Source organism: Rhea americana, unplaced genomic scaffold (assembly GCF_003343005.1).
Source record: "Rhea americana isolate MKP2758 unplaced genomic scaffold, rheAme1 scaffold_7, whole genome shotgun sequence".
Classification (NCBI taxonomy): Eukaryota; Metazoa; Chordata; class Aves; order Rheiformes; family Rheidae; genus Rhea; species Rhea americana.
In genome coordinates, this window is record NW_028186867.1 from 10,507,659 (window position 1) to 10,533,264 (window position 25,606).

The 25,606-nt window shown below is 36.7% G+C and overlaps 1 protein-coding gene across 2 annotated transcripts in view; it reads right to left on the reverse strand.

Annotated features, from left to right (window-relative positions):
• The window catches only part of REV1 (REV1 DNA directed polymerase), a 62,189-nt gene extending 36,731 nt beyond the window's left edge, over positions 1 to 25,458 (reverse strand). The window contains exons 1-5 of one of the 2 annotated variants that reach the window (XM_085321518.1): positions 23,394 to 25,458; positions 12,089 to 12,155; positions 11,195 to 11,327; positions 9,181 to 9,349; positions 1,734 to 1,883 (exon numbers count right to left, since the gene is read on the reverse strand). In XM_085321518.1, the coding sequence (XP_085177644.1) occupies positions 1,734 to 1,883; positions 9,181 to 9,349; positions 11,195 to 11,327; positions 12,089 to 12,155; positions 23,394 to 23,416 (542 nt within the window). In that variant the 5' untranslated portion in view covers positions 23,417 to 25,458. The remainder of the gene's footprint in view (positions 1 to 1,733; positions 1,884 to 9,180; positions 9,350 to 11,194; positions 11,328 to 12,088; positions 12,156 to 23,393) is intronic. The other variant, XM_085321519.1, reaches the window with a different exon arrangement.
• Positions 25,459 to 25,606: the final 148 nt, after the last annotated feature.

A 25,606-nucleotide genomic window follows, 5' to 3' on the forward strand; every position in this document is an offset into this window, starting at 1 on the left:
TTAACAGCTTTTATTTTATTAAAAGGCACATTTGCAAGTCATTTCAAGAGTTATTTATTTTGATAAATGTTATCAAGATATATTTGATTAGTTTTCAGGATCTTAAGACAATTATCACCAAGTTTGCGCTCCATCCTTTCAATGTCACAAAACACTATACAGCTGCACAAAAGTTTTCATGGATTTGCTATAATATAATTCTACCAGGAATTTATGCAGGAGTAACCAAAATAATGCTTGCATTAGAAAACCTATTTCCATGGCCTTTAATTTGACCAGTGCTCTCCAATGGAAACAGAGTACTATTTATTTGTTAACAGAACTCTATTACCATAGACAGCATGAATAGTGCAACAAGCAGTCATAAAAAAGTTTTTTTTTTAAATCAAGGGGTGTAATTTTCAACCTCTAGCTACAATAGAAATGATTAAAGTACACTTAGAAAACTTCTGTTTTTTAGAATAGGATTTTGATTAGTGTGCTGGATTCATTTTATCTTCTCCTAAGGAAAAATCTTTTCAAACTCTATAAATTAAACATACTTTTAACAACAAAAAAATCAAACTACATATATACAAACTGTATATGAAGTGTGTAAAACAAAGTATTCTGCTATGAGTACACTGGCAATTTACATTTATTCTCATACTGTAAAGACAAGGCTTATATTCAAAGCATCAGTTCTGTAACAACCCTTAAGTGGAATTAAAGGCCGTCTTCAAGAAATACGCATATTCTTCATGTACTGTTAGAAACAATAACCCTCCAAACTCCCAAAGCAAGCAATTTAAAAACACACTCAAAAAAGAGGTGGGCAATAATTAACAGACAAGTACAGCCAGAAAGCCAATTAACTGTGATAACAATTTGGTTAATATCACAATTGTAAATTATATTAAATGTAACAATGTTTTGGAAGAGCTACATGGTTGAAAGTGCTATCTCTGGAGGTACATACTTAGTGTAAGTAGATAGTACCTTGTTTCCAAACAACAAACAATATACCATGTGCTTCTGAAAAAGGCACAAGAACCATCTAAAAATACAGACATACACACACTTACAGAGAGGCTCAGAGCAAGTGAGAGAGAAAGAGGCACTGCATGGGGCAGGGGGGGGGCAGAGAAAGAGAGCAGGATGCAGAGAGAGAGAGAGAGAGAGAGAGAGAGACTGTCCAAATGGAAAGGTTTTGTTACCCTCCCAATCCCTTTATCAACTGGATTTTCACTGGTGCCTTCAATTTTATTCCCTTCTCAAGGTCTTTAAAAAAAGTTCTGTTCTAATTGGATTTTTTAAAATCCATCTTTTCTCTTAAGTCCCACTTAGACCTTAGTGTTATCATACAAAAGAAATGCTGTGACTTTTTGTTTAAAGAAGCTGAACTAAGAACTGAAAAGCTGGTTTACCTCTGAATCCCCTTAACAGAAGTAACCAAAACATACCAGCTTTTTATTTTTAAAACAAAGACCTATTTATCAGTGTCTCATCAGAATGTTTTAACGTTTTCAACAGACGCTTACTTCCACAGACGTGCTACACCCAGTAGGACTCCTACATCAGCTATCCTGTAAAATATGGTTCAAAGACTACTTCTATCCTGAAGTATATATTTTTAAATATTTCAGTTTCCCCTTATAATGGCGAAATCAATTGTAGAAACAGTACACAATTATAAATRCAAATCCATTATGGATGAATGACTAGCATCTGCATTAAAGATTAGAAACACTTACACCCTGTTGAGATCTTTAGCTATATTGCTTGGACCTGGCACAGCATCTTCAGGTTTGCATATGGTATTATAATTGAGACCTTTTTGAACACTTGACTGCTTGGTGTAAAGCTGATACGGAATGTGTGAGAGAAGACGTCCAGCTTTAATGCTGAAACAGAAAAACAKAAAAAGAAACAGGTTAGTACTTAAGATACTTAAAACCCCAAAACTTCTAAACTGAAAAATGTCCCACATACAATACACTTACTCTGGTCATTAGAGTTTGCTGTTCTACTACGCATACTTACAATCCTCCCACAACCCTCTTCCCACTACTGACTGGATTGAATTAGACAGTAATTTATAATATTGTGACTGGAACTAACAAAGATATTTGCTCAAACATGTTTGTCAATTGTGCACATCCATTTGTCTTCCCCAACTAACACACACAAAGCACAAATATTTAATTTCAAAACTAAAACAACACAAAATCAAAAAAATCTCTTGAACCGTTCATGTTATTCTAACTGAACAGCGCTGAGCAAATACATATGTTCCAAGCAAATTTGGGCAGAAACTGAAAGAGGTCAGCTAGGATGTGGTTCACTACTAAAGAGGAACTCCTATTTTTTCCATTCTAAAAGGATAACTACCCCTTCTTGGGAGAAAATTCACGAAGAGAACTAAAGAGAAGAAAGATTTCCAAACAGTTTTTCCATAAATATATACCCTAACCATTCCAGTTCTGACCTAAGTGTTGCACTGCATCTCCCTCCTTCTTTTACTTCTCCCACTGGAACTGCAATTATACTTCAGTAACTAGTAAATTCCTTCGGGAAGTCACTGCCTTTGAAGCAGAATCCTCTCAAAAATACACCACGGTATGATTTCATCTCCCCATGCCAATGTGCTGGTGCTGGTAGTAGAGAAAACACCCTTCTCAGATTATTCTCCACCTCTTATTCATGTACCATTCTCCATACTGAACACTTGATCAGAGATGCTGAAGCTTCTTGCAGCACAGGAATCCTTTTAGTATGAAAAAAGCTTAACATTACATTCAGTTTTGAAGATACAATTAGATTGTATCTTCAAAGATAAATTTAAAGAGAATTTAGCTCAATGACAGATAAACTATTTTGCTGTTCCTTAACACCTGAAGTCTTCCTCTTGGAGATGTGCTTTTTAACTAGCTCAGATTTGTACTACTGTCAAGAGAGCTAGACAGGGGAACAAAAGCCCCTATAACTTGTCTTGGTGCAATTAGAAAAGAACAGAGTGAGAGATCAYATTACCCAATTAGATAAATTAAAAACCAGTTAGCACAGCAAGAGTGAGGTTTCTATGGGAATGGAATAGTAAAAACAGCCCTAAAAATGTATCAATTAAATACTGTTTGAGACAGGAACATGAGGCATTCATAAAGGAACATAATTTACATCATACATTACCAAATAAAGTTAAAAATAACATGGTAAAGTTGTACAATTCCAAAACTTTCTTGTACACAACACTGATGCAACAACTAAGCTTTTACAATGTCTGATTATAATACTTCTCATATTACCATGTGAAAGTGCATAACCACACAGGTAGTATCTCAAAATCATGACACCAATTTCAAGGTTATCAGAGCATTCAGGATCCTGTTCGTGCTAAGATACCAGCTACTGGAACAGCTTTATTATTAGATCCACACATATTTGATTTTTTTTTAAACTATTAAGGTGCAGCAACAACAGGAAATCCATTGTAGATGCATCTTTCAATACCTTTCCCCCTTCCACACATCCTAGATCATAGAATTTAGAATCATAAAAAAAGATCTCTGGAGGTCTTTCTATCCAACATCTGCTCAAAGCAGGGCTAACTTTAAAGTTAGATCAGGTGCTCAGTGCTGTGTCCAGTCAAATTTTGAGTATCCCAGATAGAGATTCCACAACCTATCTTGGCACCTGTTCTAATTTTTACCCTCCCTCACCGTGAAAGATTTTTTCCTTATATTCAGTCAGAGTGTTCCTTGCTCCAACTTGTGACTATTGCTTCTTGTCCTCTTGCTGTACACTTTCAAGAAAAGTCTGGTTCCATGCTCTCTGTAATCTCCATAYAGGTAGCAGGGAAGATAGCAATGACCCCCCTCCCCCTTTATCTTCTTTCCAGGCTGAACAAAACAAGCTCCCTCAGCCCTCTCCTCATGTATCACCTTCTAGGTCCCTAATCATCTTGTGGTTCACTGCTAGACTTGTTCTAGTTTTCAGTATCTTTCTTGTACTGGGGAGCCCAAACTGGACACAGTACACAGGGCTCAGAAATGYCAAACAGATAGGAAGAATCACTTTCCTCAACCTACTAGCTATGGTCTTGCTAATGCAACCTGGTGCACTGTTAGCCTTTATCTCCACAGGGGCACACTGTTGATTCATGGTCAACCTGCTGCCTACTTGGATCTGGAAGACCTTTTCTACAAAGCTGCCTTTTAGTCAGTCAGTCTCCAGCCTGTCCTACTGAATGGAGTTATTCTGTCCCAGTGCAGGACTCTGCATTTGCCTTGGTTGTAACGTCATGAATTTCACGATGCTTCTGTCATCTTATTCCTCTAGTTTGTCAAGATCTCTGCAAAAGACACCCCTCCCCTCCATTTTATCAACTGTTCATTTCTACTTGCTGTCATCYGTAAACTTGCTGTGGGTGCTTTCCACCTCCTCACTCACATCCATGTTATTAATGAAGAGATTAAAATGTATCAGCCCAGTATTGACCCTTGAGGAAAGCCACTTGTAAAAAGCTGAGTTAGACTCCAAATTGTTGACCAACACTGTTCGAGCAAGGCAGACAAGCCAGTTTTTMACACATCTAATAGTCTACCATCCAGTATCTTCCTAGTCTAGCTGAAAGAAATGAAGAGGAAACTGTGCCAAAAGCTCCACTAAAGTTAAAATAAATGGTAGCTACAGCTCCCTCATTGTCCAGAGAGCCATCACTAAAAGTAATCAGGTCGGTCATGATTTGCCATTCATAAATTCATGCTGGCTCTTCCCTATCCTCTTCCTGTCTTTCATGTGCCCAGATATGGCTTTCAGGAAAATTTGTTCCATAACCTTTAGTAACTGTGGTGAACCTGATTGCACTGCAGTTCCCTAGAACCTTCTTCTTGCCTTTCTTGCAGATAGGCATGATATTTGCCCTTTCCCAGTCCTTTGGGACCTCTGATTACTATGGATCTTCAAAGATAACAGACAGGCCTAGCACTAATATCAGCTAACTCCCCTGGATACATCCCTTCTGGTCCTATAGACTTTTGTATGTAGTTTGCTTAATTGATCCTTAAGCTTCCTATACCTTTAGTAGCACTTCTTTTTCCAAACGCTGCCACTTGGAGGCATGAAAGTAGATCTTGCTAGTGAAGACTGAAGAAAAGGAAGTATTGAGTACCTCAGCTCTTTCCGTGTCCTTTGTCATCAGACTGCCCTYACCATTCAGCAGCAAGTCAATCCCTGGTCGTCTTTTCGCTTTTTTTCTTGCTATAAAAGCTTCTTGCGCCCCTTCATTATCATTTGCCAGTTTTAACACTGAGCTTTAGCTCAGTGGGTAGATTCAATCTATCAAATGTTTAGATTCAACCTATGTTTCTTTAAATAGCATTTTTTACTGCCTCTAAAACTTGAAAATTTGTCACAAAAATTACCAGCTCCAGGCAACATACATCCAGCTGAACTAAGTCTGTGGGCTATTCTAAACAGACTTCCACTTAGTTTCTCTATTCTTCTTTGTATATGACGAAAATCATACAAATGACACTTACTTAACTTGCAACATGTTCTCAGTATCTACAATGCTAAAAATTCCTCTAACCTCTCCTCCAGGAAAAAAGTCTCTAATATAGTATTTTTAACAGTTAGAGAGGAATTATTTCTCCTATCACTCGACTGAGTGTTTGTAAATTCCTTGTAAGCCATAGGAATCAGAGAACAGCTGAGATTGGAAGGGATTTCTGAGATCTTCTAGTCCAACACCCCTGCTCAAAGTAGCATCAGCTAGAGAGGTTGCTTATGACCTTGTCCAGTTAGGTTTCATATCTCTCCAAAGGCAGAGCCTCCACAACCTTGCTGGGTAACCTGTTCCAGTGTTTGACCACCCTCACTGCAGAGAAGTTTCTTCTGGTGTTCAAACGGAATCTCCTGTATTTCACTTTATGTCCACTGCCTCTTTATCTGTTCATAGGATGCTACTGAGGTGAATCTGGCTCCATCTTCTTCACATCCTCCTATCAGGTATTTATACATATTGATAATATTCCCCCTCAGCCATCTTTGGCTAAAAGATCCTAGAGGCTTACATAATTACAGAGATACTTTCATCTCTTTGGCTCATGTGCACTGTTTTCTAAGTTTTACCCAAGGTAAATTTATCCTGTGACAATGGAACTCAATTCTCATTAATCCCTCTATATGGAATGCTGCAAAACTCCACACATTTACTAATCTAAATAAAGTTATCAAACTTCAACTTGCTATCAATTTTCTCTTCCAATTAATTAAAAGTKTATTTTTTTCTGGTGCTGCAAGACCTGTTCCCAGTGGAATAGTTAAGCAGCTAACAATTACCCCTTCTTCCCCCCAACAACCTTCCCTCATACTTGAATGCACTGATACTTTGGCAATTTCAAACATCCAAGCAGCAAAGAAGTGCAACTCACCACACTAATTCTTAGTATTTTTGTCAAATTATTTTTCAGTATTTTCTTCTTATTTGTGTTAGATTAATGCATATCTTTAGATTAAGTGAAAGTTCTTCTTTTTTTAAAAACAAAAACAAAATAAAGAATCCACAACTTTCACTGGTAGATGATTTTAGTGGTTAGTTAGCCTTTGAAAGGTGATCTTATTGTAAATGTAAAATAATACTTGTTAGAAGAACATTCAAATTTGAAAGTAAAGCTTCATACCACATTATTCAGACCACCTAAGTAACCTTAATTTGTCTCCTATTGCACATTGCACTTTCTGAACTATGTAATTGTGTATCATGTTTTTCAAACAATACTTTCTCTGAATATAAAGCAAGAAAAGTACAGTAAGGAAGGACGTTTGCCTGCACCCCTACTTCTTTTGTTGCAGAAACAGAGATGTTTAAAAACAATAAAAAAAAAACAAAATCAAAAATCAAAAAAACACATTAACAAGAAAGTGGAATGCAGAAAAATGGTTTCTTAATTAAAGTAAGTATATATTACTCTGCAAAATTGGATTTGGAGACTACGATTACCATAGGACTATCTGTATCTGTGTGATGCYAGTCAAATGAAAATTCTAGAGCTTTTTGCATTTAATGACATGAAATGAGGTTTTATGACTTTAGACCATAGTTCAGAATGTTTGTAGTTCAGAATCTGCAAAGCTTTCAAAGCAGCAATAAACTTCAATGCCTGCCTTATGATCCTCATATGAGTAACTCTCAAAAATTCTTAAGTATTTCATATGGCATACTCCAAATTACTGAAATTTCTGCTGTTTTAGCCTTAATCTTTTTGAAGGTTCCCAATAAATAAATTAAAATAATAGTTATTATTGTGATAAGTATTATAATAAATTCATTAATCTTTGGGAAGTAGTCAGATGCTACAGTGATAAGTGTCAATAAAAAAGCTTGCATTAATTATTCATTCCATCTTCAGCAAGGAATTTGAGTCATAGACAGTAAATAACACATAGGGTTGCGGGGAAAAGAAGAAGAAAACAGCATATTGAATTAGAAATGTGCAGAGGATGTGGCACAGGGAGACAAGATGGCATGTGATCATATAATTAAAGACTGGATCATAATGTGTGCCAGAAAGAAATAAATTAAAACTGCATAGGTAAACTTATTCATTTTGCAACCTTGGATGACAAGACTGAAGATCTAACAATATTACTTTATTGACAGTTTCTGACAGTAACATTTTAAGGCTGATTTTTACCCAAACTAAAAGTAATAACAATAATAAAAAAAGAAAACTTATACTGCACTAACATGATGTGCATGTGACTATTCAACAGATTTAGAACCTCTAAATCCACTGCATAGATTTTCCCCAACTTACCTACTGAGGATAATGTTGTTTCGTATTCTATGTGCAGAGGTAGTACACAGKGATGGAGTATCTAACCAATGAGTATTCTACAGCAGTGTTGAGGGCAAGGGAAAAAATGGAGGTTCTTGTGAAATTAGCTTTTGTTCAGGTTCTGACATAGCTCATGCTCTGATGAGACAGTCAGATCCTTGCTGAATATGAATCCCCATATATCTCCCTATACTCAGTTCTTTTGAGTTAATTACAGTAGCATTGCCTGCAACCAGGAGATGCSTAAGTTGAACACAAGCCATCATGACAAAAAATTTAGATGATTTCTTATATTAAGTTCTGACAAATCTCTACTAAATGTATACAAATTGATTTTTCCAACTTGGTTAAAGTTGTATGTAGTTTTACACCAATTAAAATAATCACATATTTGAAAAAATCACATCTACTGCCTGTTTTCTAAGTACTTAGACACAAAGGGTGAGGTCCTAAAATTTTTTAAAATGGCACATAAATTTTAGCCAGAAATGATAGATTCTTCAATTTGAAAAAAATTTTAAGACGTCACCTTGAAGAAGATATATGATATGAAACATTTGAGTCCAAACTCACCAMAGTTATATGCAACTGAAAATACCATTTTACAAGTATGTGTGCAGAACAGTTCCTTACCCATTTCTGCTGATCCTCTAGAAAAAGACTCATTTGAAACTGCATGCTACTGACAGAGTAATTTCCCAAACATATTCATGCCTGTCCTATTTCCCACAGGTCTCTATGATGCCAGAAAATAACTGCAAACCAGATTAATTGTTCTGAGTCTGRTCATCATCTTTTCCGAGGACCTGAGGACAATTTCAGTTGAACTTACACATTTTAGTGTGTAGAGGAACCATAAGACATAAATTATTCGAAAATAAAACTGTTAGTTCTCCTGTTCACAGATTTCTTTCCCCTTTTTTTTTTAAATAAAAGTCAGAACATGATATATTTTAGATGGAATAATTTAGATTTTATGAAAATGCTTTTCAATTGACATTCTTTTTTATTTACATGAGATGAACTTATGCGAAGTACAAAGCAAACGGTTAATTAGAAGGTAGTTAATAAAGCATATTAAGATGAAGGCTGGTCCAGTGACTGGGTATTAATGTGGCAATGAGCAAGCAATCGTTCAGTTTCCCACTATTACTGGGACTTTCTATATGTTTAAGAAATAATATTAAAAAACTCCATATGTTCTGTATGACAGTGGTATTTCTATCCAGCTGATAAAAGGATGGATTTATTTTAAACCAAATCATAAATCAAAATGCAACCTTTTATAAAGCAGCTTCTTCCAGATTTTCCTTCTTCTTCTAAAGGGAAAAATCTCCAAACGCAGTGGGTCTAAACTTACCTTTCCATGATCCATTCTGGTCGAACTACTTTTTCTCCTTTCAGTTCTTTTATTTTGGCATTTGGAAGATTTGTGGCAATGATGTGCGTTGTTTTGGATCTGGAATAATACATATGGTATTGGCCTCCATGCAACATCATTAGCCTCCTTAATTCATCAGCTGAGGGATCTATAAAATTAAAAACAAAAATGTTCCTGGTTTTGTCAGCAAATACACTAAGAAAAACAACTACAGTTGAGAAATCAGATGCTACGATCCAAAAGAGTACAAAATACTGTTTTTCTTCTTACGAGTTATTCAAAGACCAAATCAGAAATACATTTCTGCAGAAATGTATAAACCAGTGTTTCCAGAAAGACYGATTCAAAAAATAAACATTTTACTAGTTATACATGTTGTGGAAAGATCCTCTATGAGGGCAAGGGGGAACAACTCAGTGGATTTCGAGCTAAACTACTTTAAAAATCCCTTTACTCCAACATAACACAAAAGTAAATATTAGATTAAATCACTTATCTTTTGATCACAGTTTGGGAGAGCAGTTTACACCAGAAGTAACCAAAACAAATTAATATGAGAACAGTTTAGCAATAGCACAGAACTCCTGCTCCACAATTTCTGACTTAAGTAACTCTTTCCTCATCTGGCTATTCTTGAACTATACAGAGAACAGAGAGTATCTTAAAACTAAGACCTCTTCTTAACCCTTCTGACTACCCATATTATTTACATATTAAGACATTTTTTCAATGATGTGGAAAAAAAAAGAGCATCTTGCAAGCAGAACACAAGTATACCTTTTTGGAAAACCTTTTGACAGCAGTGCCACACTGACACCAGAAGAGTTGGGTCAGAACAAACCACAAGTACAATGGCTTTAATAGCAAATTTGGCACAAACTACTAAAAAAGTTCATCAACACAGGAAGGAAGAGAAACATTTTTTGGAGAGAACACAGTTATAACTCCTTTCAGTGGCTTATTATCAGCTCTTAAAACTGTTCTAGTACTTGATTTTACATCTAACTTTTAATGGAAAATAACACACTTTCTCCTAAGTATGGTCATTTCTACTTCAGCTTTGTGGACAACCATCTTACACAGAGCATCACTGAGGAACCACTGCCTTTAAGAATACACAAATAATAGATTTTCACCAGAGAAACTGTCTATATTAAATAACTGATCTGCCTGTACTAACAACATATCCAGCTTAACCTTGTTCATTTTGTACATATGGTAGTTTCATCTTGTGCTCAAATCAGCGCTGCTCCAGCATGCCACAGCAGTTGTACACATCAGTTATGTAATAATCACTACATTCCTGGCACAGATCTCTGAAAAAACTTCTGAGGTGTTTCAGAAAAGTTGTTAAGTTTTAAAGAACTGAGGAGAAATTCAAACATAAATATGATAGATTAAACATCTCACTCTTCATAACATGCACTGTCAGTCTATCACAGGCAATGCATACCCATATCTTACCTCTTCTCTCTTTCCATCCACTACTAAGGCATTATTGTCTCAACCATTACTTCACCGCGAGCAAGAACATCCCAACATATCCACTCAAACAAATTTAATGTAAACACTGCAAGTCCACTGCAACCATCAAAACTTTGGAAAATTAAAATCAGAATATTTGTGGAAGGCATATGTGGAAGTTAAAAGGAAGTAAAAACATTTACATTACTGCACTGTCCCCCCCAGGCTTCATTTCAAATAACATGATCAGTGAAAGGTGGAAAAATTTACTGCTATATCAGTGACAATTCCTTTAAATAATTTAGTAAAGCAGTATTTATTATTAGACCTGTATCTGATTTTATATTGAAAACTTTCATCACAAAATTCATGAAAGGAATATATAATACAATATAACTTAACATATGCAGTAATTATGATGTATTTATTTAGTTGTAAACATACATATTTGATAGCCCTTTGCTCCACTGAAGATAACAGACAGATACTGTAACAAGAAAGAATAGAGTCTTTAAAAATAAAACTTCACCTGTAAAGCCATTGACGTAGATAGCAACTCCACTAAAGATACTTGATGAATTTCCATCCCTCTGGTGCTGAACAGCTGAATCTGATCGGAATTGATCCTCCAGTTTCTTAACCTTTGCAGACATGTACCCTCCCTATTTTTTAAGTTAAAATACAAACAAAAAAGGGAACATGATGCTAGTTTCATTTTCTAATGTTCATAGATTTAAACTGATCATTTACAGGAAGACTGGAATGCTAAGCAGCATTCATKCAAATCAATTTTGGTTGATACGCAAAAGACAAATCTTTTTTTCCAAATGGAAAATAGCAGGCTTGCTGCCCTAAACTTTTATCTGTAAGATAACTGCCTCTTATTGCCAATTTTTATTGCATCCTGTTGCCAGGATTTATTTTATATTTCTTTTTTCTTACTGTATAAATTGCTAACAATGAGGAGAGATGCAAGTTTGGATGATAAACTAGAGTCTCACTGACCTAAAACAATGCAAAGAATATTTATCAAGCTCCACATWATTTTCTGTTCTTACAAATATATGACACAGCAGTATCGGATATACTTGTGTAAACTTAGTTCCTTAGTTATTTTTTGTCTAACTATACAGAAATTCATTGAGACAACTACCAATAGTTTTAAAATTTAGTTTTTAACTGGTTGTTTAAAACTACCCAAGGGTCTGCACATATTAATACTGCAACTTAGTGGATATCTGTGAATTAACACTTCAAAACTTGGCAATTCTAAAAATTATTTTTGAACACAATTATGTTTTTCAAGTGAGGCAAAAGGATTACATTCACAGCATATCTTAAGCATATTTTATGAAACTGTAACCCCTTTTTAATCACACTGCATTTACCTTTTTTCAAAAAGCCACTTGATTTATAAACATACCCACGTTCCCCAGCCATCGCCATCGCCAGCCCGTTTCCTCCATCCACCCCGCCTCATACTGAAGCTTCTGTATAGGAAGAAAAATGCTGATCAGTTAGCTGTTTAGTAATATCCTCAGCAGCATTTCAATGATGCTTTAAAGGCCACCCACAGATCATCAGAGATCACTACTTTCAACAGGCATGTATTAAAATATGAGTTACACACTTAACATAGAAACTAAAAATTTTAAAAAATCCCAGTTATTCCATTTTGTACTAACTCATATTGTAGTTCCTGCTACATATCAAAAACACATATGCACATTTTGTTCTATTTACCCAGAATACAAAATGTCAATGTCGAAATGTACAAAATACAATTACAATGTTCAGTTTGCATTATGATTTATTAAATTCTTCCTGTTTAACATAAATATTCTGTAAAGAAAGAAWGATAAAGAGTTTTTAAATACAATTGCTATCATTCAGGCAAAACATTGTCTAAGTCAGGACAACCTTTCTTTCCTATCTGATACTCTCTACATGGTTGAATGAAGGTATAACTTCCTGGTAGTAAAGACTGGATTGATTATATCAAAAGATTTATAACTAATCACAGAAGTTCCAAATATTTGTTGCTCCAAACGCAACAAAATACATAGAAGAAAAAAAAAACACATTTCACTCAGTAAAAAGCCAGTTGCTTAAATCATCATAGAATCATCAAATGATCTAATATGATCTACTTCTAGCTTTTTTAAAATAATAAATATGCCCAACAATGCAAATTACAATTTTGCCTTTATGCAAGATGCTATCCCTGAACTGTGAACTGTACACAGGAGTGTCCCCAGATGAGCCATTAGTGGGCTGGAACAGAACTGATAGAGAAAAAAATGAATGTTTTGGATTGCATCCAACTGTTCACTGCAGTCAAGTGATCCACATTAACTATAGCTGCTGTAACACTAATCTAAAATATTGATTAATGGTGTAGGCTTATCATGAGGTCACTGCCTGGTATATTGCATCTCTCACTTTCTCATCTAACCAGTCCCCTAAATAAAAACACTGTTCTGTCTCTTAGAGCTCTTAAAGTGTGAGGACAGGAACAGGACCTTGCATACTCTGAAACTATCAGGAAGAAAAACTAGGTTTCGTACCTTTATTTTATGAAATTCTGTTCCTTTATCCTCCATAAAAATGCACTAAACTACAGTTTATATGTAAAAGGAAGTCATATAAATTTTTAACTCCTCCTCAGCTTTTGAGAAGATACCTATTTTCTGGACTATCCATACTACTGCCCAGTAAGAGCACAGAAGCTTTACTCTCCTACCTACATGGAAATACATATAACTGTGGATTAGGTGATAACCTATTTTGATCACTTTTCTATCCAGGCCTCAACTTACACTGCACTGTGCTGCAGACTGCCTCATTTATCATAGCAAAATTTTGCCACCCCTGAACCTAGCTGAAAGCTGCATTCCAGCTTTTGTCTCTCATTGAACTCCTGCTGTCCTAGAGCTACAAAGCAGGCATACTATGAAATACAGTTAATTCACCCTGGATTGCAGGCAAGTCTGATTGCAGAAAAAGAGACAGCTGCAGAAAGGTTTCACAAATATGGTGATATTTATTGAATACAGCAAATATGCCATATTAGGCAATCATAGAATTATAGAGCCAAAGCAAGTATGACTAACTTGAAAAGATAAGCTTCAGAAGTATTTTTCAGGATCTCTGCAAACATAGGAAGATCATGATGAACTTGGTTCAAGTCTTCTCGTATTTTCTGTAATTTGATATACAACCTACACACGTGTATGATTGCAAAGATTAATCGTATGTCAATGAGATGAGTCCTACATAAAAACCAAGCAATGCAACTTCGCCCTGTCCCCTGCCAGTATGTTATGTCGATCTCTGGGTAATAAATACAGATACCTAAACAGAACCTTTCCAGAACACTGGGTTTTCTGAAAATAATGTTTAGTGGTTTGGATTTTATCCAGTAAGTATTATAGAACTGTTAAGGAGAAGTGAGAAGAATAGAAGAACATGAGTTGGATAATCACATGAAATCCWTTTTTTTCTGTACAGAACAGTACAAACTAAAAATGGCTAGAAAAATACAAATTTTCTGTATGAAGTAGATCTATTACCTAAACATAAATTATAATTCAAATTTATCACTTCTTGCTGAAGAATTTTTTCAGAAAGTCTTAAGAAATTTTTCTCAGAAAAGTCTAAGTTCAAGCAAATACTTACTCATTAAAACATCCCATAGTCTTTTTAGACATCATAGGTATCAGTGTATGAGGCCATGAGAGACATTACGATTTTAACTACTGACTGTTCTCACTCATTCTTAAGAAAGAATGAAAAAAATCTATTAAAAAGAAACACCAAAAAGGGAAGCCAATCTTAACAAAAGAAAGGCAGAAAACCCCCCTCAAGACTCTATGAAACTATAATCACAACATCAGTCTCACAAAGTTGTTCCTCATTCTCCCCCTTCAGTTTTTGAGAAGATAGGATTTGATAAATAATTCTCTCTGATCCCTACGTAAACAATCTCTTTATCTAAAGAAAAACTTCTTATCATGAAGAGGAATGCAGTAAAGAACCGTTTTGTATTCTGATCTGCTCATGATTGGTATTTTAAATTTGTTTGAAGAAGTCTTCTCAGTATCGGTAAGGTACAAGCTAAAATACTCAATGCCTGATGAACTGAAGAACTGCCTTCAGGAGAGAACTTTTCTGAAACCTTGAAAAACATTTACTTTCTCTTGGGGAAACTGGAAGGTGAGGAAGACAGATTTCCAATCTGAAAGCCATTAGAAGAAAATACCACAACCACTGGGGTCAGTCAAAAATCAGAATAATGTCTGTGGGCTTAGTTTGATTAGAATTAGAAATCAGAAGAAAGAATATTTTAGCTTGATGTGTTGAAAACATGACACATCTATTGCTCAGAAGCTGTCTTCCTAGAAGCCACAAAACTAGAGAAGCTACACTGTAATGCCTACTTCCAACAYCTGATTATGATTTACCATTTCCTTGGCAGACGTGATTTTTGACTCAGGCAGTCTATTTAAACTCTAAACACACAAGTTAGGAACACGGTATTTCAATAATTACTAGATGCCTCTGGCTCAGCTCTTTCGAGTCACAGATTATTTTCCTAACACTGATAAGTAAACTTGGAGACTAATATCTCCTTTTGTAGTTCCAGAAACTGAATGATGAACCAATGTTTCTAGACTTAGGAGAATCCCCACTGCTGGACTTGTGTTCACAGTGCAAAGTTTTCCCTGAAAAATCAAGATACTCTCCACAGTAGCCATTCTGAAGCCTAAAGAACAAATGAATGTGAGAACCATCCTGCACAGAACRTATTAAATAAGAAAAAAGGCAAAGCACAATTTGAAGAATGTTCACTGGTGCATGCAGGGATGACATAATGCTCTGTCTATAGGACTCAAGACCAAAAGATGAGTAACAGAAACACTTTGTAAAGACCTCTGGATGTAGGAGAGGAAATCAAGACAGGGGACTTAAAACTGATCATGAGCAGGCCAATTTCAAAGACTACTTTTTTGTGTGTGTGTGTGTTCATAATATCTAACTTGTTCCAGAAGAGTCTTAGTTTTTCACAAATCCAAGAGTACAAATACATGGCAACTCATTGAAAGGGTACCACCATAATTACTAGTTTTCAGGGCATCCCTGCMGCCCAAAGTAAGGACAAACTGTAAAGTGACTCCTGGCTCAGAGAAGAGCATTTTAAATAAAACTGAAATGCCTATACTCTGGGCCTGTGAGCACAAAGGCATCTTCAGCTAACTGAAAAATCCACCTGATGCTGCACAAAAGCCTGTAAAGGTAGGAATGATATTCAGTACATTCCTATGAATAGAATCCAACTTTTCAGTGCAAGAGGAAAAACACTTCAAGAAAAAAAAGTCAAAGCAAGAACTGCTGTGATCAAAATGAACAGAATTTGGCTCTGTACCTCTTTCTAGATCACATATAAACTGCAAAATCTTACTGTTCTACAAAGTAGAGTTCTTCAATTAGTGATCAAAGTTCATTTTTTTATTGGGAGATCTTTGGGTTCAAAATTGAAGGTAGAAGAGAAAATGAAAGTTTTGATGCTTTTTACAGGACTGCTAGCTTGTAGAGCCCTACAGCTCTACTCAGAGCCCACTAGGAAAAGATACATAACACTTCTTTGTTGACTGCTTCATGGGCCTAACACCATACTTCCCAAACCACRACTATTTAACCTTATTATGAAAGACTGTTAATCAAAACCTACTGATTATGTAACAGAATGAAACGTTATGTCCATATTTCATGAACTCTGTAAGCATACATGTGTGCATGCAAGAGTTGCACAGCAATTGACACTTTTGTTTGCAAAATACAGATGTCAATGTGCAACTATTTATTTCAATCTCATCTGTGTTGTATACAATCTGATTCATGAAAGTTATTTCCTTAAAGTACTTTAAAATCAGCGTGGCGCAGTTGCAACATAACTACTCTAGAAAACGGGAAATAAGTTTTTATTCTCAGTCAGTATCACTCCTGCTCAAACTTGAGTTGTCATTAAGTATTCCCTTTTGCAGGTACGTGATGCAGAGACATTTCCGCTGCCTTTTTGTATGGCCAATTTGAATCTGGTATAATTTATATGCTCTGGCTCTGCACCATGGGAAAGCATATGAACTATTTCTAAAGACAAGCTGAGGCTGCCCTATGACTCAACAAATAGATCAATCCAGTTAAAGTCTGGCAGAGTTATCTCAGGTAACCAAGATTTGAGTATAAAACAGTTACAGGTATTTTGCTTTTTTGTCCAGAGTGAACATCCTATCAAAAACCTTTATTGCAAAAGAACTGGATCTAGTTAACTTCTTTTACATGCCTTATTCTTGAAGGTGCAACTTTTAACGCTTATGAAGTATGAGTATCTCAGGTCGCTGCTAATGAGTATCAGAATCTTTTGCTTGAACCTCAGATTGAATCCATCCCAGCTCAGCAAGGCTTAAAAGTTGTTTCTATCAAATGGGTATTCTGCGGCCTTTTTGAGTTTCATGCATCTACGTTCCAGCTCCCACATCAAACTCACCACTCTACTTGGCACTAGACTAGAAGCTCTTTGTGGGAAGAACTGTCCTACATGTYTACATTTCTCAGCACAACACAGTCCCATTCTTAGCCGAGTCTTCTGGAAAAGAGTTGCTACTACAAGGTCTAAAACTGTTTTCTACAATACATTTATAAATTGAGAATTCAGCAAAAACTTAAAAATAAATAATTCAAAAATTAAAAAAACTTATAAAAACTTAAAAAAGATACTGTATTTTAAATCCTCATGATTCTAAGCACTTTAGACTTAACAATACTGTTCCAAATTAAAAATAAAATAATTAGCATGTTGCAAAGCAACTGAATTTCTTATTTTTTTCAAGGAGGGAAACTCTCAGGGTGAAGTTTCACAAGATAGTTGAGTCAACTTGATGGCTGACTGCTACCAGAAGGGACAGTTCTTCTCTTCAGCCTCTGCTGGCCTTACATGCTCTGTCCCTTTCTCCCCACCCAACCTCTACATTAGCTCTGCACTCATATGTGATATGTGTTTATATCACAACTATGTGCTAATTCAGCTTACTAAACCAGAAGAAAAGTGATACATTTTTTCAAGGTTAGTTTCCTGCCAGTTCAGTGACCTGAACCGGCTCACAAAAGGGTCAGAGAAGGCCTTGGCCAAGGTAGATAAGGGAAAACAAATAAATAAATAAATAAAGTGCACTGTTAAGATTATCTCAGCTATTTCCAGAAATTCACTTTTAGGGCATGGCTAAACCCAAACAATTATAGTGTTAATTCAGACGCAGATTTGCAGTGAGCTAGTTAGTCTTCACTATCTACCCATGCTCATGTTCTTCCCCCCAGTAAAAAAAGACTGCACAACATTCAAAGCAAGAGGCTACTGCATGTTTACCACAAAGCAAGAGTTTTCGAAAAGTTATAACAGAGTACCTGAGAAGAGATGAACCTACTCCCTGTCTTAATCCATATGTGCCTCTAACTACAAGCACCTGTTGCTACGTAGTCAGCTAGCAAGTTCTTCAAAATTTGATATATTTTAAAGTAATGTAAGCTAAACTGGCTGAAAAACTTTTGAAGAATATTTATCCCACAAGCCACCCAGCCCCTCTCCCCTCCCCTAAGGAAGCCTAACAATGTAAGTTAACAAAGAACAATCATGAAAATCTTGGACAAATTAAGTATTGGACACAAACGTGGCAGTGAGTATGAAACATTTAGAATAACATTTTTCAAAAATATAGACATAATAGCATGTTAGAAACATGAAACACCATATAACCCACATAAAGCATGGAGAGAACCCAAGTCCTTCAGAATCAACTTCTTATGTGTAAATGACTACTCTAAAACTGTTTGATGTATAATTTCATTTGAGCTTGACAATAATATTGTGACCTTCAGTTCAATTACTCCTCCAGAAGACAAAAAAAACTCTGTGCTGAATTATTTCATTTTCCAAACTGAAAATTTTTGCAACCCAACATGGTCTTTATTTCAGATTAGTTTATTTTAACCAAGAACTAAACCCTTAGTATACAAGTAAAAACCAAAGAGGATACATTTACTGCTTTTGCTAATCATCCTAACGACCGAGCGCAGTTGTTTAGCAATCAACCATTTATATCAGAGCCGTGCAGGGTAAGGATGTCTAAACCTGTTCACAGTACACTTAAAATAATCATCTGTCCCAGATTCTGATTGTCACAACTTAAGAGACCATGAGCACAAGTAAAGAAAAAAGCAGAGGACCTGCTGTCCTAACATAAGAYGGTGCATCACAGTACAGTCTGCATTAGCTTTGAGCAATGTTTTCAACAAGACACTATTTTGCTTTTTATACTCGGCATTTAAGATGGTTAGTTCTTTGAAAAATAGCAAGCCGGATTCAATTTGAGACCAACTGTCAATGTTTGATTCCCCTCTAGGAATAACACTCAGTAGCAGCTACACTCCATTTAGAGCTTGTCACAAGTAGTGGTTTAACTTGGTTGATTTTTTTCTTCTTCTCACAGAGGACTCTGGCTTCAGTTTCAACATTTGTGTATTGTTTGGTAATATTTGTCCCCCTCCAGAGTTCTTCAGCGATGAGTGGCTTTTTCTCAAACTTTTGATACATTTAACCATGTAGTTCAATTAACTTTTTAGTTCAAATACCATCTCCTTGATGTAAGTGTTCTTATTCCCACAGAACACAGCAGATTTCAGCATCTGCCTTCATTATTTCTCTTCTGTATTTAAATTCTTTTGGGACTTCAACCTGAAGAGGATGTAGCGTACTTACAATGTCTACGCCAGCTTCTGAATTTCTAGATTCAGGAATAAAATCCATTAACTCAGCTCAGGATAAGAAATGTAACTTGTGGAATTATGATTCTCAATAGTGAGCATAGTGAATGGATTGTAAATCAAACAAAAAGACCACCTCTTTCTCTTGGACTTAAGTCAGCATCTGAAACAGTGAGAGACGAATATGCGAGATGGAAGTTCTTTCTTCAAGCCCTTATGTTTACATGTGTACAGTATTTCTGGACAGAGAATTGTGTTACTCTCTTCTTTGAAAAAGGAGGAGCAGCATGTTCATTTTTTTCCCCCAATTCATTTGTTTAAAATCAACAGAACTCACTTAAAAGTAAAAACCTGGGTTTTTTGTTTCAGACTGAAAACAATCCAGCCCCACAACTCATGTCTTACAGGAAAAAAGCCTATGCTGAGGTTTAGGTCAAACAGTCTCTAGGTTGTACGATCAATAATTAGCATAAGTGAACCCTCCATCCAAACGAGGAGAGTTCCTGCTACTAAATGATTTATGACTCACTTAACACAACTGAATGAAATCAGGTGGAGCCAAGGGAGTGTTCTCGGAAAGCTGAAAAACTTTACAGGACAGCAAAAGTGGTTAAGTGGAGGTATAACCATTCTCAAAGAAAGAACTGGAAAAGTTTCAAGAGGTGACCAAAACAAAGAGTTTATAAACATTCTAAATTCAGTGTTCACAAATTCAGAGGAACTGTGCTGGCAAAAATCTCTGACATAYACCATCTGCAGATTTGCCAGACTCCCTAGGAATCAGGCCAGCAGACTGGTAAAATCTTGTAAACAGGTACTGAACAATTTTGATTGGTTTTACATATTYGTTTGCATGTGTCTGTATACATATATATGTACAACAGCACACAACAAATTCATGTTTGAGGACGGACTGTCTTTGTCTATTCCTGCCCACCTGACTGCCCACCCCCACACTAATCACTTCAGCAACAGAGAAAGGCATAGAAACAGATCTGCTCTCTGGCCAATATTCTAACTCATATAATGAGAAGGTATTGCTCTTTCCTGTACAACTTATTTTTCATAGAAGTGCTCAGGGCAGCTGTGCTTTACATTGAACTCAAGGTTACCACAGTGAAAAAGAGACAAGACACCCACTTTGCAAATCTGAAGTGGTAGCTCACGTCAGGTATTAGGGATGATCATCTCTTAATTCACATAGAGGCAGAACTAGAAACACACAGCAGCGAAACTCCAGGAATTTAAGTAACTTTACTAGTAAAAGTATTGATGATTACAGACTCAACATCTAAATAGATGAATTTTCTGTGCATGAAGCTTTTGAATGATGTTTCTCAATTCCAACTGTCACTGCATAATCAGGGTCCCAAATGCTCTTCTGGATTTGCCTTTCAAACTCTCAGAGCAAAAAAATCTTTTTTGAAGTAAAATCTTCACAAGGTATGGCTTCTTTGCTTAGCCTTGAAGCTTTAAGTTTCTACGTCTTTCCTCAGTTCATGGATATTAATTTTCTTACTCAAACAAATAACACTAGCAGGAATCAGATGAAACTAGTAAGCAGTGAGATCAAAACAAACATAARTATTTTTTCATATGATGCTTAATTTATTTGTGGATCCTCTGACATAGGACATCATGGGTGTTAGAAGTCCATACTGGCTCAATAGATGTCTGCAATAAAAAGTCATTAACGCATTTTAAATAAAAAAGCAATGTACTACAGGAACCAASTTCTTATAAAAGAAAAATATCTCCTTATGCTTGATTCTTCACTGTTACCTTGGTAGATATTATTAGCAACTTCTAGAGCCAGTACAGGGTTAGGTAAACTTTTGATCTGACTTAATATATTCTCAAACTTCCTTCTAGATTCAGCTGAAAGTGATATTCAGAATTAGAGTAGTGTTCCTGTATTTTCCTTGGGAAGTTTTCTTTGGAGAAAACAAAAATGCTTTAATTCTTTAAGGTCTCTAAGCAAAACTCAAATCTGAATCACATTCTTGGTCTGAAGTGGTTTTAAGTTGGTATTTTAAGCACCTTAGACAACAACAACAACAAAGTGTTACACTGCTACTTAGTGGAGATGGATGGATACAAGGCGGCCACAGAGCAAAAATGGACTTCCCCAGGCAAACAGGATGCTAGTAGAACTGAATAGTTAAAACACAACATAAAATAGCAGTAATCATTATGAAGGGGCAACATTTATCACTTCAAATTCTTGATCAGACAAAAAAAGTAATAATAATATTAATAAAAAAAAAAAACATACTTCCTCCCATCCGCTAGCATTGTTTTATCTGAGGATTCTTGGAATYGCTTACCAAATCATGCAATTTCAGCACGGAAATCTAGGAAACAGTGACCAAAAAGCCACTTTTTCCAGTCTTATCTGGCTGAATTTTCCCAATGTTCTATTGTTTCTTGAAAAGACTAGGTGTGTCAGAAAGCAGAAGCAATACCCTTTCGCTACAGACCATTATTTCACTTTAATTCAGTGGGGAGTTGCATTCAAAAGCACAATATGGTAAAATACATTTACTTACTCCACCTGGTAAAATGTATTATTACCATACATGCCAAAAAGTCTTAGGATTCCCTACACGTTAAAAATTAGCAGCAGTTTCATGACTTTTAAACAMCAACAACTCCTAGGTTTCCAAAAAGACCTGAACGAAGTACTAGCATTTGTCTGAGATGCTTACTCACTGTTCCCTAGACTAACAGCTGATCTGAGCTACCTCAAAAAGATGAGGTTATGGACATGGTGGATAGAACTTTATTTTACTTTGGAAATTCATAGGCAACTAGAACCCGACCAAGAAAGTTAACAACAGTACTCATGACCCTGCCAAAAACATTGCATACCTCTCCCTACCCTACCCTTGCCAAGACTGTCAGCCTTTAAGTTGAGATAGAAAAGTCCTAGAGCGGACCTTAGCCCTACTTAGTGCAGCTTTGTCACTGCTTTCAAGCTCTGGCATTCGAACCAATCCACCTGCATTTGCAAGAATGATTCTGCAAGGTAACTGAGCAGCGTCTTCTCCTGAGTTTTTGAACTTTCTCTTTTTTGGGATTATTTTCCTTCATAAATCGAGAATCTGAAGAGGGACTGCGTGAAATCAGCAAACCACATAAGCAGGTAACAATCAGTACTCCCCTACATTGAGATTTGATTGGGTATTCATGGATAGCAGGGATACTATTGAAGTATCAGAATAGAAAACAAAATCAGTACAGAAGAGTTAACCACAATATGGCTAAGCTTTGTTTACAAAAGCAACTAAGTTTYAAGCCACCAGCTTCAGCACTACTGAACAGGCAGAATACCAACTGGGAGAATCAAAGCCTTGGGATAGGAAATGAGTTCCACAAATGATAGTATTTTAACTTCAGTGAAAGCTAACACTGAAATTCGGTRACCATGGTCTGCTTAGACAGTTATAGTAAAGAACATGGAAGATACAACAATCATTTCTATTGGTATACCAAACTAAAAGGTATCTCTGAGATGAATTTAACAGTCACAATCCTAACAGTAGCAGTAGTCCTTCAGTTAATTTTGAAAATCCAAGCTACAGATAAAGAAGATATCACCACTGCCTAGAATTTAAAGCTGTTCTGCATATTTCTCTCCCTTCTACTAAAGGGCTAGAAAGAAGAAGGGCTTCATAACATGGGTAGTTACCCATGAGCACCAGCCACTCCACATTACACACAGAGGCGGGTGACCACAGACACAAGAAGCTCTCCTCCCCCAAAACATTTGTGTCATCAATTAAAATGCTATCTGCTCTCTACAATATACAGAAAGATGCTCTGAGGGAGAAGCACTATATACAAATTTGTCTTTTAGAAAAGACACTTCTATAAGCACACTGTATGACATGCATTTTGGAATTCCTCACCTGTTCGTCATGCTCTTTTGCATCAGCTTAGATGTGCTCTCTTTCAACGTTCTTTACAACTCCATGACCACTCTCATTTCTGCGTGCTTCCAGTTTTTCTTAYTTTGCTATGCTCAGGTAAACACATGGCATTATTACCAAATTAATATATGCTATATTTTGGGGGGAGGGTTTCAACATTTGGGTGTTTAGTTTCTTTTCATATCTATGCCAGGCAAATACACTGCCAATAGCTGTCAGAGATCTCAGAGATAATAATATACACCTTTAATTAAAAAGAAAGAGGTTCAATACAAAAAAATCCATTCTTCATAAAATAAATAATAGCTAACAGATTAAATGAGGAAAGCACATAGCACAGTCAGGTAAGGTACTCTTTTCCTACTAGTCCTGAACAAATCATTTCTATTAAAAAATGGTCAATCTTATTAATTTTTCTATCTATTGGAAATAAGTTTTTGTACTTACTTGACGAATTCTTACTCTTCAGTCTCTATAGCAGCTGATACTGAGTGTAGGCAAGATTTAAAATTTGGCATAAAACAGATATCTGGGTCAAGGGATCAGAAGACACTCAAACTCAGCATCCAGTTAAAAGATACTATCACTGCATCAGACCAGGCTCTGACTAAGTAAGAGTAAGTACACACTATCCAGAAAGACAGACTGGTGCTACAACTAAAATGTGAATTACTGAATAATGTTTTGAAGATACACATACTACACACAGAAATAAACATAGTCAGAATTTACTACAGAGACTGGAAATATGTTAATATATTTCTGCTACTATTATTTTTAAAGCAATGCATGTTCAAGTAGTTAAACACCAGCTACTCACAAGGCAGGTGTCTACACTGAGCCTCTTCTAAACACTGTCCTACCAACGACCTCCAGTCTGACAGTTTAGGATTATTTACTAACAGGTATGTGGTACATTGTCCAGTGGAAGAAATGGATAGAATAGAAGATCAGAAAGAGTAGTAACTTCATGCCTGAGACAGGATGGCAAAGGAAGAATTAGTTAGAGATGTGGACTTGTGTGCAAGTGTCATGAACGTTAATAAGATGGAACTATTTCAGAAATAAATTTTACTATAACCTCTGGCAAGTAATGGTAATTAGGCAACCGGTTAAAACGGTCTATCAGAGCAACAATGGCATCTGAATGAATAAAGAATTCAGCTCATATAATTACAATTCACTGGTTTTATTTATTTGGACAATATTATCCAACTTGACATTAGCCCTAGATTTTAACTCCAGATATATAATGAGTAACTCTTCTTTTCATGAAGAAAATATCTCATCAACAAGAACAGACTATTTACAGTTGTCACGTTGAATGCTCTGACATTAAATTTAAAGCATCAGAAATAATACAAGATTTTTAGTAGAAATTCTTTATGTTCTGTGCTGTAGTATAGTGTTTGTGATATTATCTTTCTGTCTCTTCTTAAGGTTAACATGCCATTTCTGCACATATTCTATCACAGTTTTTTTGCTCAGCATCACAGGTCAAGTCAATGCTAACTACATAGCAAAATACAGCAGCACTATTGGATGGGGGGGGTGTTGAAGTAGCATCAATGAATGGATTTCTCCCTTGGTGTTAGTAAGCATAAGCTTAGTTCACAGGCACAGTTCCTCTTCCTCCCAGCGTACTGGTTACATCCAGCACTATTGCTCAGCAAATACAACTTGTAACAAACACGGTGAGAAAACGCAGAGAGATACAGGCTGCTATAGCTGAGTGCCATGGCGTGCGGGTTGCCTGAGAGGGCAAGGCTGCATCAGGACTCGGGCTTTCCCTCTCCTCCTCCAACCTATTTCCCTGCAATGACCCCTTAGCTGGCAAAACACCCGCAGCATCACTTCAGCTTTGCCTGGGGAGCCGTGTTGTGTCTGAAGCGCGGGCCCCATGTGACAGACACACGCACACACCGGTGCCGTGGCGGGGGCGGCAGAGCGCGGGGTGGGGGGGGTGCCCGACCCGGGCACGCCACACACCTGGCACACCCTGGGTACGATGCAGCGCGCGCGCGCGCCCCGGGGCTCCCCCCACCCCCCACGCGCGCGCGCGCGCCCGGGGAAGGCCCCCGCCGGCCGTTACATAACCCCGCGCGCCACCCTCCTCCCGCCCGCCGGGCCCCGCGCCGGCAGGGCAGGCGCAGGCCGCGGGCCCAGGGAGGGGCCGAGGCAGGGCAGAGGCT